We start from the raw sequence: 14,331 nt of genomic DNA, 5'->3' as shown, positions 1-14,331 counted from the left end.
TTCCATGCTTCAAGTCTTCCTCGTGTTTGCACTCACTTGTTCGTGCATTACCGTCACCCAGTGGTTGCCCACAAAAATGTGAAAACTACAAAAAAAAAAAAAAAAAATTGGTACTGGGAAGCAGAATCAATCATTAAAATTGTGAAATTTATTTATTTTTCCCACCCTTAATATTTTTACTCTTTAATTTAACAAAATCAAGGAAAAAGTGCAATCTGACACCGACTATAGCCCCGCATGCATGTTTTAGGAAAATATCACACATTTGCACACATTTTGTCTTTGTAAACCAGTGGACAGAAAGGCAAAAATTCCAATTCTTTAGAGTTGCAACTAACTTATTTTTTTGTTTTTGTTGTTGATTAAGGTATTGATTGTTTTTTTTTGATTAGTTACAATTATTTTTCTATTTTAAGGCAAATATTTTTGACTGCTTTTTAACGCTCCTGTGAAAGTTACCCTGTTGTACTAACTTAAACATTTAGGACCTATACTACGAAGCTAAATAATTATATCCTGGATTTATCTCAGTTAGCGGGCTTCACCTAACCAAACATTCTCTTTCAGAGAGAAGCTGTCCTATGAATCTCACCTACAACTCGCTAAGTTAAGCATATTGATTTCAGCCTGGTTAAGTACTCTTGTGATGGAGGTGGAGATTACAGCGTCAGACAAATCACAATTACGGATAAACTGTGGAAAGTAATTTAATTTATAATTGAGGAATAATTCTTCAAAAGTATTAAGAAATAAAATCAATAATTCAGACCAAAACCAAGCAGTAAAAGCAGAAAGTGGTGAATACAGGAATTGATGAGTGTTAATACTTAAATTAGTGAGATTATAAACAGACACTCTGTGTTTCACTTTTACCTTGTCTGTGTCTCTGATGCTGAGTTCATACAGCTCACTCTACATCTTAATGCTGACAATATTTGTATTTTATATTATCTTACAGGACTGAGACTCTCAGCATCACCACAGAATATAAGAATTAATAAACTAAAATAATTAATTTATCAGTCTGAAAGCATCTGATGCACGCAAGCTTTATCAGCTAACTAATGTAGGTCAGTCCATCAGATAAATATCAGTTTCCTATATGATGTCATTGGGTAAAAGAAAGAATTGCATCAATGCCCAAATATTAAATGTTCTCTCTCCTGTTAGCGACACATCAGAACCACACAGTGACGTGTTCACACAGGGATCCTCCTTTTATGGGCAGGTCATATTCTAAGAGAACTGATTAGTCTGGAGGCGGGTTTTTTGTACTCGCTCAGATCCTAGCCAGAACAAAACCTGGTCCCGACCAGGTTAGTCGTTCAGCCTAAGTTACCATGGTGATTTAGCCCTGTAAGACGGTAGCCAGCTTCATAGTATAGCACACACAAATTAAATCCCGGAAGTAAGCGCAATCAGAGGAAATCTAGCTTTGCAGTATAGGCCCTTAGTGTCAACGCTGTAAATTCGTGTTGACATATTTTTGTAAACTACATAATCAATTATGTCGACTAATTATTATAGCCTTGCACAATATCTGATGACGGAATATAAGGTGATATGGCGGACTTCAGCTTCTAGAATGAAACTTCTCTATGACACGGACAATAATACACATTTATTCAAAATGTTCTACTGTATAATGGGTGGGCTAATGCGTAGCAACTTGTGCAAAAATATTGTGTGATACTGAGTTTTTAAAGTTTTCATTTTCTTAATTGCTTCCTGGTGCTTTATAATGGTTGTCTCTCTACATCTGACCAACACCTGTCAAAGCTCTTTCCCCACGTACAATGAATAATGACAAAAATATAACATTCTTTATCAAACACAGCTTAAGGCTTTTTGTAACTAGGCCTATTCATCACACTGAACTATTGGAGAAAATCATTGTTACAAAAGTAAAGGAATCGACGAGTTATCTTCTTTATTCTTGGCTCTTCCAGAAATGCTGCCTAAAGTGGAGACCCGTGTGGTTGTCGTTGGAGACGTGGGGAGAAACCCGGCACTGGTCAAAGCCTTGCAGGTAAATCAATCCACTCGATTGGCCTGAGAGATGTTTTTGTTTTTAAAATTAACTATAATCCAGTCATCTTTTTCTTACTGCTCCATTATTGATCACAGTTGATCCATGCCAGGGAACGCTTTCCATGCTAATGAGCTACGCTGCCGGCTAATCGAGTGCACAGTTTTAATTCCATGAGCCCAACTCATCAGTTTCTCAACTAAGGAATGTCTAAAAGCTATGACTGGGCAATAAAGAACAAAAATTATAGATGTCCCGATGTAACTTTTTCATTTCCGATATGCCAATATTGCAGTCTTGTGTATCGGCCGATGCGATATTGATCCGATATCAGCATACATACTTTTTTTTTTTTTTTTTTTTTTTTTAGTAGAAAAATAATAAATCCTTATTTTTTTAGTGTAAAATGTTAGAAAAGCCTTGATCAAGTGATGTTACTCAAACGGAGAACAATAGTCAGCAACAGTAGGTATGAGAAAAACAGACCCATTTATTATTAACCAATTGGTTACATAAATCTTAACCTGCAACATAATATCTATAGTATTCTACAATTGAATAAAATAAATAAAAAATGACATGGAGAAGAAAAAAAAGAAAATTTTAAATTTGAATACGAGGTTGATATCGGATTGGGACACCCTTAGCAAAAATCATATCCCTATTTGGATTAGTTGGCAACAGACTTTTTTCCTTGTCGACTAGTCTGTTACACAAGGTTTTTCATAAACGATTCAATTTAAGCACCAAATAAACAAAATATTATTAATATTGTCTTTATAAATGTTGTGCATTTGAAACCTATTTGAAAGTAATCTCTGCATACTATGGGTGCAACACTTTGCCTAATGTGATGGTGGTTACAAAGTATTTTCAATAAGATCTACACAGAAAGCCTGACCTAATGCAGTCGTTGGAGGTAAAGTCAAAGCTGATCCTACCGCGCCTCCTTTCTAAGCTTCATAGGGACAGAGTTCTGTCCTGTTTCTCGATGTACTGTACATCTGATCTGAGCTTGGTGTGGCTGGGTCATTCAAAATCTGGTGGAGTATTCTATTCTCATTTGTCAATCATTATACTAGTTTGTGAGCTTTACACCGATCTGATCGGCCAATATTTTGTATTTTATGCAATTGTTGTAATTGGCTGTAATGTCTTAATTTACAGATCCGATCAATGAAGTCTTTGTCATGATAAAACTTTTTGTAGATGCTCCAATTGCATTGTTTTATCCGGCTCATTTACTCCGAAGACGTTCCATACCACCGACATGTTTGCTCTATGTGACACGGCTCTATAGTATTTCACGCACATCTGTCGGTCGGAGCAGAGCGCTGGTCCTGGTTTATTTCCTGGATCTGCTGGCTATGAAAGCAGAGTTGGTGTCTGCTGTTAGCGTCTCTGTGTGCGTGTGTGTGCTGGAGTTGGTTTTGTTTATTTAGCATGTGCAGCCGCGGGGTGAAGGAGAGTCTGATTAAAGAGTGGAAGGCGGTGCTGCATTATAATTTATCTTTAATACTGGACATTTCTGTCCATTTCAGCGGGTTGGTGGACACTGTAAATAGGGAAATCACCTACTCTTCCACTACCACACAGTCTCAAAGATGCGTCTATTGGGACCAAAACATGGACCGTTTGATTTTATGTAAATCGGTACCTGGTTGTAAAAGTACCAATGTTGGTGCTCCTCTCTCCTCATATGATCGGATCATGTATGTCTACCAGTCTGTATACTAACATGGCATCATGCTGCAGTGTTTCTGTGATATCTATTGGTCTTCATTGTAGCTGAAATAAACCCCTTTCAGTTGTTTGATATGAAGGTGATTTGAGGGCGTGGACAGGACACTAAGTGCTACTAAAATGACTTCCTTCCTTCCTGCTGCCTGTCCTGTCACTCCTTAAATCATCAGGTTCCCCCTGGCAGTCCTGCAGCACAGCCCCATTCAGAGACATGTTGTTGTGACAGCTCTATCAGAGTACTCTAGTCCTCCTGTCTGACCGTCTCCCGTGATGCTATCATTCAGTCAGCCCACGGTGAAGGGGGCGTCTCCTCCATTTTTCCTGTTTCTCTCCTTCTCCCTCTCCATGGCTTTGAACTTTAAATACATTTTAAAGGGAGGTATTCTTTCCCTCCTCAGCCTGGACCTATTTGTGGTGTGTTGTTGTTAGAAACACTTTGAAAGGACACAAAGTCCACCCTCTCTCCACCCAACTTTGTCCTCCTTGCATCTTTTGGCATTACAATTTAATTCATCAGATGCTTTATTCCAAAGTGACATACAATATGAGCTGTTTGGGTTAAGGGACCAGGTTAGATTAGAACCATTGACCCTCTAATTACAAGCCTGCTTCCTTAAAGTTCAGAGTTTTCACAGCATAGGGGGATTGCGAGAAAGCGCCATTGTCGTGTAAAATTTTGAAATGTATAACTCTCTGAGGGCCAAATTTAGTGAAGTAAATCTTTGTTTTAGCCTTACTTTAAAGCTAAAAGTTATTTGTTGAATTGGTGAAGGGTCATGATGAATGTAGTTGGAGAGTTACTCATGTTTGATATAGGTCTTCCACTAATAAATACTCACAGATGTTGTATCGCCAAGAAATATTGGAACACACACACGTGTAGGAGGTGCGCACATGTGCCCTCACACACACACACGCAGAGGATACACACAGTGGAGCTTTAATTGGGCTGAAAAAAGAAGACCTGGCCCGAACCTTTCCGACCAGAATTAAACCGATGTGTCTTTAAGCCCGAACACATTTAACCAGATGGTATTTGCATCTGTGCATGCGCATGTAGAATGATCCATTGTGAGTTAGAAACATGATGAGCAGCTTCATTTCCCACTATTCGCTACTTCCGGATGAAGCTACACTGTTTATATTGGACGGTGATTATGGTTACTAAGCAGAGGATGCACACAGGCAGCATTGAGGGTAGCTAAGGGGTCTTCAGGTAAAGACAGGGACATCCGAGCAAATCACCTGTATCAAATAAACGGTGCGCCTGATGTATGTCTTTCTCGGTTATGCAGATTAAAAAGAGAGGTAAAACAACCCGTACATGCCTGGAAGTCCCTTTTGTGTGCAACAATTTTTACAAAGGTACCAATTAAAATGGAAAAAACAACAGAAAATCCTCCTGCATTGCTGAAAACGGAGCGTAGGGGGCACCATCCATTAGGGAGAATAATTTCCCCCTCCTCACTCTCTGCCTTCCTGAGTTCCATTTTTTCCAAACACCAATGTTTGACATCCGCTTCATGCTGGTTGGTTTTTCCAGGCCATCAAAGTAATGGAGGTACCTGTGGTAAAGATAAGAGAAGGCGAGGCGGGTGCCGAGGAGAAAACCATGATAAAATCTCTTGTCAATATGGTACAGTATGGTGTCTGTGTTTCACTGTGACTGACTGACACTGATCGGGACCACGGGAAGGGCTGCATGAGTCTTAATTCACTCTGGGTGTATATTTAATCACTGTGCATGGCCTAACTGATGTGGGATTGATTTTGTTTTCTTTTTGTTTTAACACTGGCTACTGCAAATGTCATCAAGCATTTTCGAAAACATAGCACTTGAAAATATATTGAATTGGTAAACCCATAAGATCATTGGTAAAATAAAACAAGCTGGACTGTTCTTAAAAGATGATAAATGGAAGCACAGGAAAAATATTTTGTCTGAGCAGACTTCAATGTATAGATGCTGACACTGCAAACACCTGGTTTATTTGCCTGCCTCTGACAAATACCAGTGTTTGGTGCTTAGTACATGAAAAAGTGTGGAACGCAGTGCAAAGATTTCTTCCTTTACGTAACGTGTCACAATTGCCTTTTTTTCCTAGCAAATTTGGTTACAGTTTCCCAAATGTCCCTTTTGAAGTTTTGAGAAGCTTTGCATGGGAGAAATAAATTAATACTTAATGTGTGTCTGTTTCTTAAGGTGGGGACACATTTTACAGTCCATCTTTTTTCCTTAGTAGAAAGATAAAGAGGAATTTATTGGTGAGATTTGCTCTCCACTTTTGTCTACGTACTAGACTGGTTGGTTATTGGATGGTTTTATTATAATTAATATTATTGTGTTTATAGCTCTTTAGTTTAAATACAAGATTCAGGCTTTTCTTTTCAGAAATATTCACAGTTTAGCTCTAAATAATAAATAAATGAGAGCAATGTACAAACTTTAGATTTTGGAACATTTGTGTTTCACTCTGCAGTTAACTATTCTATCACTAAAGTTTTCAGAAGGTATTATATTTTACATTGATTCCCTAAAGTTGTTTCTGATGTAAATTAATTGAAATAATGTTTTTTTGTCTTTTAATACCTTAACTGTCATTTCTCAAAACGTTTCAGAATCACTGTTAGTTCACCTGAAAACCAACTAACTCCAACTCTTAAGTGTGTCATCACTGATTGTGCCTCGGTTAATGATTGTTCTACATTCTGATTGTTCCTACTCAGGATATCAACACTCCATTCATGATCACGGACAACGTGCAGGAGTTTGCAGACGGAGAGAATGCCAACTTTGAGTCGGTGTTTGTCCTCTCTGACTTTGACTCTGCGGCCTACAGCTACCTCTACAAACGGGAAAACCGAGTCGTAGGCCCTCCTGTTGTGCTGTACTGTGCCACAAAAGGCGAAGTGAGTATTTCAGGGGTTTCCTGTTCCTTTTAAACTAATGAATATCTTTAAATGGTTTGTACTAAACCAATTTTAGCAAATTCATTAGCAACTTCTTTTCATGGGATAAAAATAATTTAAAGCTGCCGGCGTACATTCCTATCAATTATTTTAGCTCGGCCTAGTGTCGGCCTCATAGATTAATAAGTAAAAAGTACATTACCAGCAAAAATGGGAGAAATTAACTGCAGCCATCAGCCAAGCAGGCGCGGGTGTGTCGAAGCGTGACGTCAAATGACGCATTCAGCGTCATCTGACCCAGCTAATGAACTGCTATGCAGAAAGACAATTTTAAAACAAAATGAATCAGCTTCATCAGTTGGTCTGTTTATTTCATGTCACTGTTTTGCAATTTTCAGTTTCCACTTGGAATCCAACTGGAATGTTCTGTACCAGGTTTTTTATTTTAATACAAAAAAACCCATTTGTTTTAGAAAGTTTACAAAAAATCCAGAAAACCATGAATATAGCTTTCTTAAATTTAAGTTTGTGCTTTGTGGACAAATAAATATTGACTTCATCCATGGTTGAATCACAATAATTTGTACAAGAGTGGAATATTTACAGGGCAGGGCTGAGAGGAGATCCTGCTAGAGCATAAGAAAATCCAAAGTTCTTGCTGCAACACAGACTGACCCTGGATTTCCACTGAATGCGTATCTGCTCAGAAACTGCTCCGCAGCATAACTGCAGTGCAATCTTCTGTCCATCAATCCCCACCGCCTCCTGAGGGGTATTTCATCAAACCCAGCTCAGGGTTAAGTCCAGGTTTACTCTAAGAGTCCGGCTCTGTTAAGCAGAGTTCTAACTGGAACGGCCGTTTCATCAACGAGAAAAACCTCAGTTACCATAGTAACTAGGGATGTAACGATTAATTGTAAGGCAGTTAAAAATTGATTTATAGGTATCACGGTTCACATCGATTCTCTGAAAATTGAATCGCAGTACTTTTTTTAAACAGCAGAAGACGCTATATATTTATCCTTCTCTTGTCCAAATGCTGAGCCGGTGGGTGGAATCTGTTATTACTTTTTTCTGGCTGCCTTCTACTCTTAAACATGTTCATAAATGATTCCTTACCCCTTTAGCGCCGAAAGAATATCTGTAATATTACGTGAAAATCTGTAAAAGTCATGTTTTTTCTATTAGCTCTGTCTGCTCGCGCGTAGCATCTCTTCTTCACTGCTGGAAAAGCTGCATGCCAACCGACCACTGGGTTACCAGCGCCCTCTGCTGGTCCAAACATATATGTGACCTAAATACATTGCAGACTGTTTTTAAAGTCCAATTGTTAAGGCACAAAATACATTTTCAGTTGCACTTTTAAAAAGAAAAAGAACTATTATGCAGTTTTGTATTGTTTACTATAGAACCAGAATTTAAATTAATAGGCTTCCTCTTCATTTGTTTTATTCCTTTATTTATTTCATTCAAGATTTATGTTTAGTTAAATTGCATTGTTTTAAAGGGGACATATCATGCTAAATCCACTTTTTTTTAGCCCTTAAATGCATTTTGATGTATATTTAGATTGTTTAGAAGCACAGAAAAGTTCAAATTAATCTCTTCAGGTGCTCCGTTGAGATCTTTATATTCTGTTTTGGTCATATTTTTCAATCTGTTTCGATTTTTTGATTCTCTATTCTGTTTTTTGAACAATAACGTCAGCGGAACTGCCAAATTAGGACATCGACTCCAGGCCCAACACTTTGAGCAATCCGCCATTTTTATTTCTCGCTTTTATTTTGTAGTCCAAGCTCCAGGATACAGAAGTTACGAGAGGAGAAATCAAAATGTTTGGTTGTTGGATATAGTAACCCACACGCTTCATTACACCGTCTCCCAGCATCAGAACCTTTTCAAAGTGCCTGGTTGAGTTTTATTTTTCACGAAAATGTACCCACATCTGTGGGTAAGGTCATTTTTGTGTGCGCGCAGCACTTCAAGGATGACTGCTTCAGCAACCTCCGCCAGTATAAAGAAGGACTTGCAGAAAGACTTTGTCTGATTGAGGGTTCAATTCCTTCTATCTTTGGAGACAACGAACAGAGCACTTCGGTAAGCTGTAAATAACGCTAAAAAGTGTGATGATAAGACGTCCCTGTCATTGTTTTGTTAGCATTAGCAGTTGCACCGTCTTCATATGTTAGCGCTGTGTGCTCGTTTTAGATCCTTGATGATATGGCCTACGTGGTTTAATTTAAGTCTAAAGTTTTCATTAGTCATTTCATTTTGCCGTTTTTGTCTCCGAAAAGACTATATTAAAATGCATTTCGTGACGTTAGCTTGGCGCTAGCGTTAGCTCGGTGCTTGTGTTAGCTCACTTGTTAGGGTTCTGCAGGTTCATCATCTTCATTTTCATCTCGCTCCGCCGGGTCAGACTCTGGCTCAAACACGTAAAGCTGGATGGACAAGTCTTCCGTTGTTGACATTTTGTAAATAACGTGTGAATAAACTTTTTCTGCGCCGCTACATATCCATATCTTTTCCATCAAACTACAAAAATGGCCGAGCCGGGTGGAGTCGAACCTGGAGAGGGGGTGGGGTATGAAGTGTCTCATTTGCATTTAAAGAGACCGCACCAAAACGAGTTGCTCTTAGAAGCACATCAGAAAAGGGGTCTGGGGAGCTATAATAATGAGGAATTCAGACCCAAGCAGTGCAGTTCCGCTTTATATAGACCACAACTGTATGATTTATATCTAAAAAGGAAGGATTTAAAACCATGATATGTCCCCTTTAAATAGTTTATCAAGGGATTCTTTGGACAATGAAAAATAAAATAGTACAGTATTTTCTAGTTTTTTTCCCAAAAAAAATAATGGAATATTTTTCAGTCATAATTTGTCTACAGTCCCATTTTGTAAAATAAATCGTGAGAGAATCGTATTGTGAACCCAGTATCGAATTGGGATCGGGAGTTGAGCGAATCGTTACATCCCGAGTAGTAACACAGTCAGTGGTGCAAACCCTCTCCCAACCAGGTTTGAGCGGCAGGCATGGCTTAAGCTGCAAACGCACTCTCATGAAACCACGTCATCATTTTGAAAGAAGTAATTTAGTGATGCTTTAAAACACTCAACAAAGATATACAAAAGGAAAAAGGAGTCAAAAAGACTTCTGTTACACTTATTTTTTTAAAATACGGCTTTAATATGGTATTTAAAAGGGACATTATACAGAATATCGTGTTAAGTGTTTAAATAGGATTTTAAATCAATACCAATGACGATAGAATCATAACCTTATTACGTGTTTAATGTGTACCGTACTTTTTAATGAGTTGATCAGTCTCCATGAGTTTAAACTATCAGTAATAATATGTTTATATAATAGATGCGTGTGTATCCACCATCCAGATTAATAATGAGAAAGCTCTGAATATACAAAAAGGGAGAGGCTTTTTAATCACAGGGCAGAGCACTAAGGGTCCCTATTGCCAAAAATACACAATCGCATTTCAGGATGTCCCCGCAGTGCACGCACCTCCCGTGCACGCACCTCCCGTGCACGCTGCTCATCGCACCTAGAGCGTCTGCAGTGTGGAACGTGACATTCAGCGACGCACACAGCTCAGCTGAGCTTCTCCCTTTGTTTATTTGAATTTATTGTGATCAAGTGTGTGATCTTATGCTTCAGTTGTTTCTATGATAAATTGAATAAATAGCACCATCTTTAACCCTTTACTACTTTTAAAATGTTCAAACCACATACATTTTTTAAACATGTCAGTCCTTTATTCTCACTGCTCAGTAACAGATGACGTCACGTCCTGTTGGTCTCCACGTTGGTTTCTATTGGCTGTCTAATCAGAATCAGAATCAGAAGAGCTTTATTGACCAGGTACAGTTTAGAACAATACGAGGAATTTGACTAGGTAGTTGCAGTGAAAGGAGACACATCAACACACCGGAGCAGCCATTTGCGGCGCCCACATATTTAGGTGAAAAAAGGGATCAATAACAGGAGGAGAGGAGGGGTGAGGGGAAAAAAACTGCCAGTTTGAAACTGATTTCCCTAAACAGAGAAAGCAGTGTGAAACCAGGAAAAAAACCGCCTCTGCAAACATAAATGTAAGCATGACACAGTCAAACAACTCGAGACAAGGCATGTAGGAAGGGTTGGGTGGGAGGTTGGCTGGGGGAGGGGGTCAGGTGGGAAGAACAACAGGAGTCCAGCCGTTTGGGGACATGGGCGTGCTGCCAGTCGGCGCTGCAACCACGCCTCCATGCAGCTGCGGATGGGAGGTGGGGAAAGATGGCCGACGAGGCATTTGAAGTTGAAGACCTGTAGCTGCGTTACTGACAACCAGATGACGTGTGGAAAAGTTCAGCATCAACAGTTCCAGGAGGAATGTAGGGAAGGAGCGGGGGGAGGGAGTGGGGGGTAAGAGCCGCCGTCTGCAGAAACTTCCTGGTGATAAGAGTTGAGACAACCTTGGCTTTAGCCTTGGCAGCTAGGGAGCCGAAAGGGAGATAAGCAATGTGATTTGATACAGGCTATGTTAATTTCCAATAGCCTTCTGTCCTGGGTCTCTCTGCTGTAATCCAATGAGTGGCCTAGTTTCCACTTCCAAGCCGGGTCTCGAACTTCTCCCAGTTGTTATCCATAACGCGTAGACGATCCAAAAGCAGCTCTTGCTTGCTTTTGATATCGATCAACACATGAGTCTGAGTGTTCAGAGCCCTGCTACATCCTTCAGAAATCACTGGCAGCTTTTCCAAAACAGTCGCCAGCGTAGTACGGACTTTTCGATAGATTAGGAAGCCACCAGCTCCGATCAGCAGCATGCCTACTATCATTATTCCAATCATGTAGATGTCCTCCACGTCTTCCACGGAAAGGATGGACAGACACACAACTCGCCACTTGTACCAAGGGTCAAGTGTGTATCCAGCCGCAAACGTCCCGCTTGGACATGCGGGGTCACCACCCCTGGTTCTTTGCGTCGAAAAAATCTGATCGATAGCACTGAGAGACCAACTAATTAATTCCATTATTCCGGTTTTGGATGAGTTGCAGAGAGAGGCTCTTGTTAGTTTCACAAGACCTGACAAAGCAGCAGCTAGGAGAGAGATAAGACGGAAGGGAGGGAGAAACAGAGAGTGCGACTGACCTCGTCGAGAGAAGCAAGAAGAAGCTGCAGAGTAAAAGCTGCAGCATATGCACCCTCACGTCTCTAATCATTAAATCTATAATCGATATTGTGGGTCTTATGAAGATGTGTACTTAAGCTAAATACTGTCAGCTGGCTTGGCTCAGCTGTGGAGCTCCAAGCTGATAAGAGTTTGATGGAATGGTAAAAGCCAGCATGGTCACGAATGGCTTGCTAAACCAGGTTTAAACCGATGAAATACCCCCTTGTTGTTCTGCGTATCTGTTGCAGCAAGGACTCAGAAGATCCCGCTAATTCACGTGTAATCACGCAATAAATAAATGTGGTTCAACCATGGATAAATACATTATTTATATGTGAAATACGATTTTAAAAGTGCTTGGCTCAGGCCAGCCATAGTATCAACGGAAAGGTCTGGTCCCCCCGAGTCCGAATATGTGCTTGGTTTTTGGGTAGAGTCCGAAATAAATGGAAATTGGTAAATGGACTTGATTTTATATAGCGCTTTATCACCACACTGAAGCAGTCTCAAAGCGCTTTACATATCAGCTCATTCACCCATCATTCTCACATTCACACACCAGTGGGACAGAACTGCCATGCAAGGCGCTAGTCGACCACTGGGAGCAACTTAGGGTTCACTGTCTTGCCCAAGGACACTTCGACACATAGTCAGGTACTGGGATCGAACCCCCAACCTCTCGATCAGAAGACGACCCACTACCACCTGAGCTACGGTCGCCCATAATAGAAACACTGGAGGTCTTGGAAGGTCTGTGTTTTCCTCTACCAGGGGTAACCTCTGTCAATGGATGAAATTACGATCCAGCTTGAACAAGGAGTATTTTATTTTGAAAATAATGCGGATATTTTATTCTGTGTCGATGCACGACTTCCTATCCCGCACAAGCTTGTTTTTGTTAAATTGCTGCAGCAAAGGTCCAGCGTCTGGCAAAGATTGAAGTGCTGCGTATTTCCTGCAAAGTACTCAAGCATACTGCAGCAGTTACGGAGCTGTGCTGGAGCAGATTTGGATGCCGTAGAAATTGACTTAATGGAAACCTCATCAGATGCGTTGCTGTTTCGCGGCAGTTACGGAGCAGTAACCAATCCAGTGAAAATCCAGGGTGAAGCTGTGTGGCTTACCGGACTGCAGATTGTGCTGCAGTTTCGGAGCAGATACGCATCCAGTGGAAATCCGGTGTATTGGATGAGATACGGTTTAAAAATGTTGAGGATCGTTTCTGGCATCTTTAAGATGACGTGAATGATACATTTTAGCTGTGAAAGAAAAGGTCTTAAAGTCAATCAGCCATGATAGCCATAATGATATTCATAGATTAACATTTGTAATTTTCACAATAAAAACGCAAAAAGTTTGAGTTCCTAAACAAATCTCAGACCTTTTTCAACCTTTTTGAATAGACAACTTAAATGCCATCTCTTTGTTCCACAGCCTCTACAGTTCTCCTGCCGACCTCTTTACTGCACTACAATGCTCAACCTGTCGCTGTGTTTCACCGGCTTCAGAAACAAAGAGGAAATGGTGAGTTTGACTTACAGCCTCATGCTAAGCTCAGGTTTTATTTACACTTCATCATACAGTCATTCTGATGGAACAAATACATTTACAAATATGAAAACATCAAAAGAATGTATATAAATGTATGACATAACATACCCAGCAGCCCTTATACTTTGAGGGAGAAAGTTTCCTCTAAATATATCCCTCTGCATGTCACCTTGCAGTCCTTCAGTCCTACAGCTAAACAGACACATTTGTGTAATCTGAATATTATTTTTTTTCATACTTGATCCGACAGAAGCATTGAACTTGTCAGAGGACACTATGGTCGGGAACACAAAGATATTAAATATATCACATGTTCACTTTGCTCTCACACTCTTTGTTTGTTTGTGTAGAAAAACTTGGTGAATCTTGTTCATCACATGGGCGGCACCATCCGTAAGGACTTCAGCACCAAGGTTACTCACCTCATCGCATACTCCACTCGTGGAGAGAAATACAGGGTTTGTACATGTTTGATGTGCTCTGATCATGTCACACTGAATGACAATAATGTCATGTAGTTCCCTTCTTTGACGATGCACAGCAACAGTCAAACATTAATAGTATCCACAGGCCTTTGCACATGCTGCAGAGTAAGAGCAGTTCTTGTCCAACATTTGACCAACACTCATATTTAGTCAATACTGTATTTTGAAGCAAATGGTGCATACAGTGGGGCAAAAAAGTATTTAGTCAGCCACCAATTGTGCAAGTACTCACACTTAAAAAGATGAGAGGCCTGTAACTTTCATCATAGGTATACCTCAAATATGAGAGACAAAATGAGAAAAAAATCCAGAAAATTACATTGTAGGATTTTTAATGAATTAATTGGTAAAACCCTCGGTAAATAAGTACTTGGTCACCTACAAACAAGCAAGATTTCGGCCTCTCACAAGCCTGTAACTTTTTTAAGAGGCTCCT

The 14,331-nt window shown here is 40.0% G+C and overlaps 1 protein-coding gene across 6 annotated transcripts in view; it reads left to right on the top strand.

Moving 5' to 3' along the window:
• Positions 1-14,331, top strand: part of ect2 (epithelial cell transforming 2) — a 74,523-nt gene that overhangs the window by 5,304 nt on the left and 54,888 nt on the right. For 5 of the 6 annotated variants that reach the window (XM_028444297.1, XM_028444296.1, XM_028444294.1 and 2 more), the window contains 4 exons: positions 1,950-2,029; positions 6,500-6,682; positions 13,294-13,383; positions 13,761-13,868. In XM_028444297.1, coding sequence (XP_028300098.1) covers positions 1,950-2,029; positions 6,500-6,682; positions 13,294-13,383; positions 13,761-13,868 — 461 coding nt within the window. Of the gene's footprint in view, positions 1-1,949; positions 2,030-5,315; positions 5,409-6,499; positions 6,683-13,293; positions 13,384-13,760; positions 13,869-14,331 lie in introns of all 6 variants that reach the window. The other variant, XM_028444299.1, reaches the window with a different exon arrangement.

This window comes from Gouania willdenowi, chromosome 4 (assembly GCF_900634775.1).
Source record: "Gouania willdenowi chromosome 4, fGouWil2.1, whole genome shotgun sequence".
Taxonomy (NCBI): Eukaryota; Metazoa; Chordata; class Actinopteri; order Blenniiformes; family Gobiesocidae; genus Gouania; species Gouania willdenowi.
The sequence above is the reverse complement of the archived record's forward strand: the minus strand, read 5'-3'. Positions and strand labels throughout refer to the sequence as shown.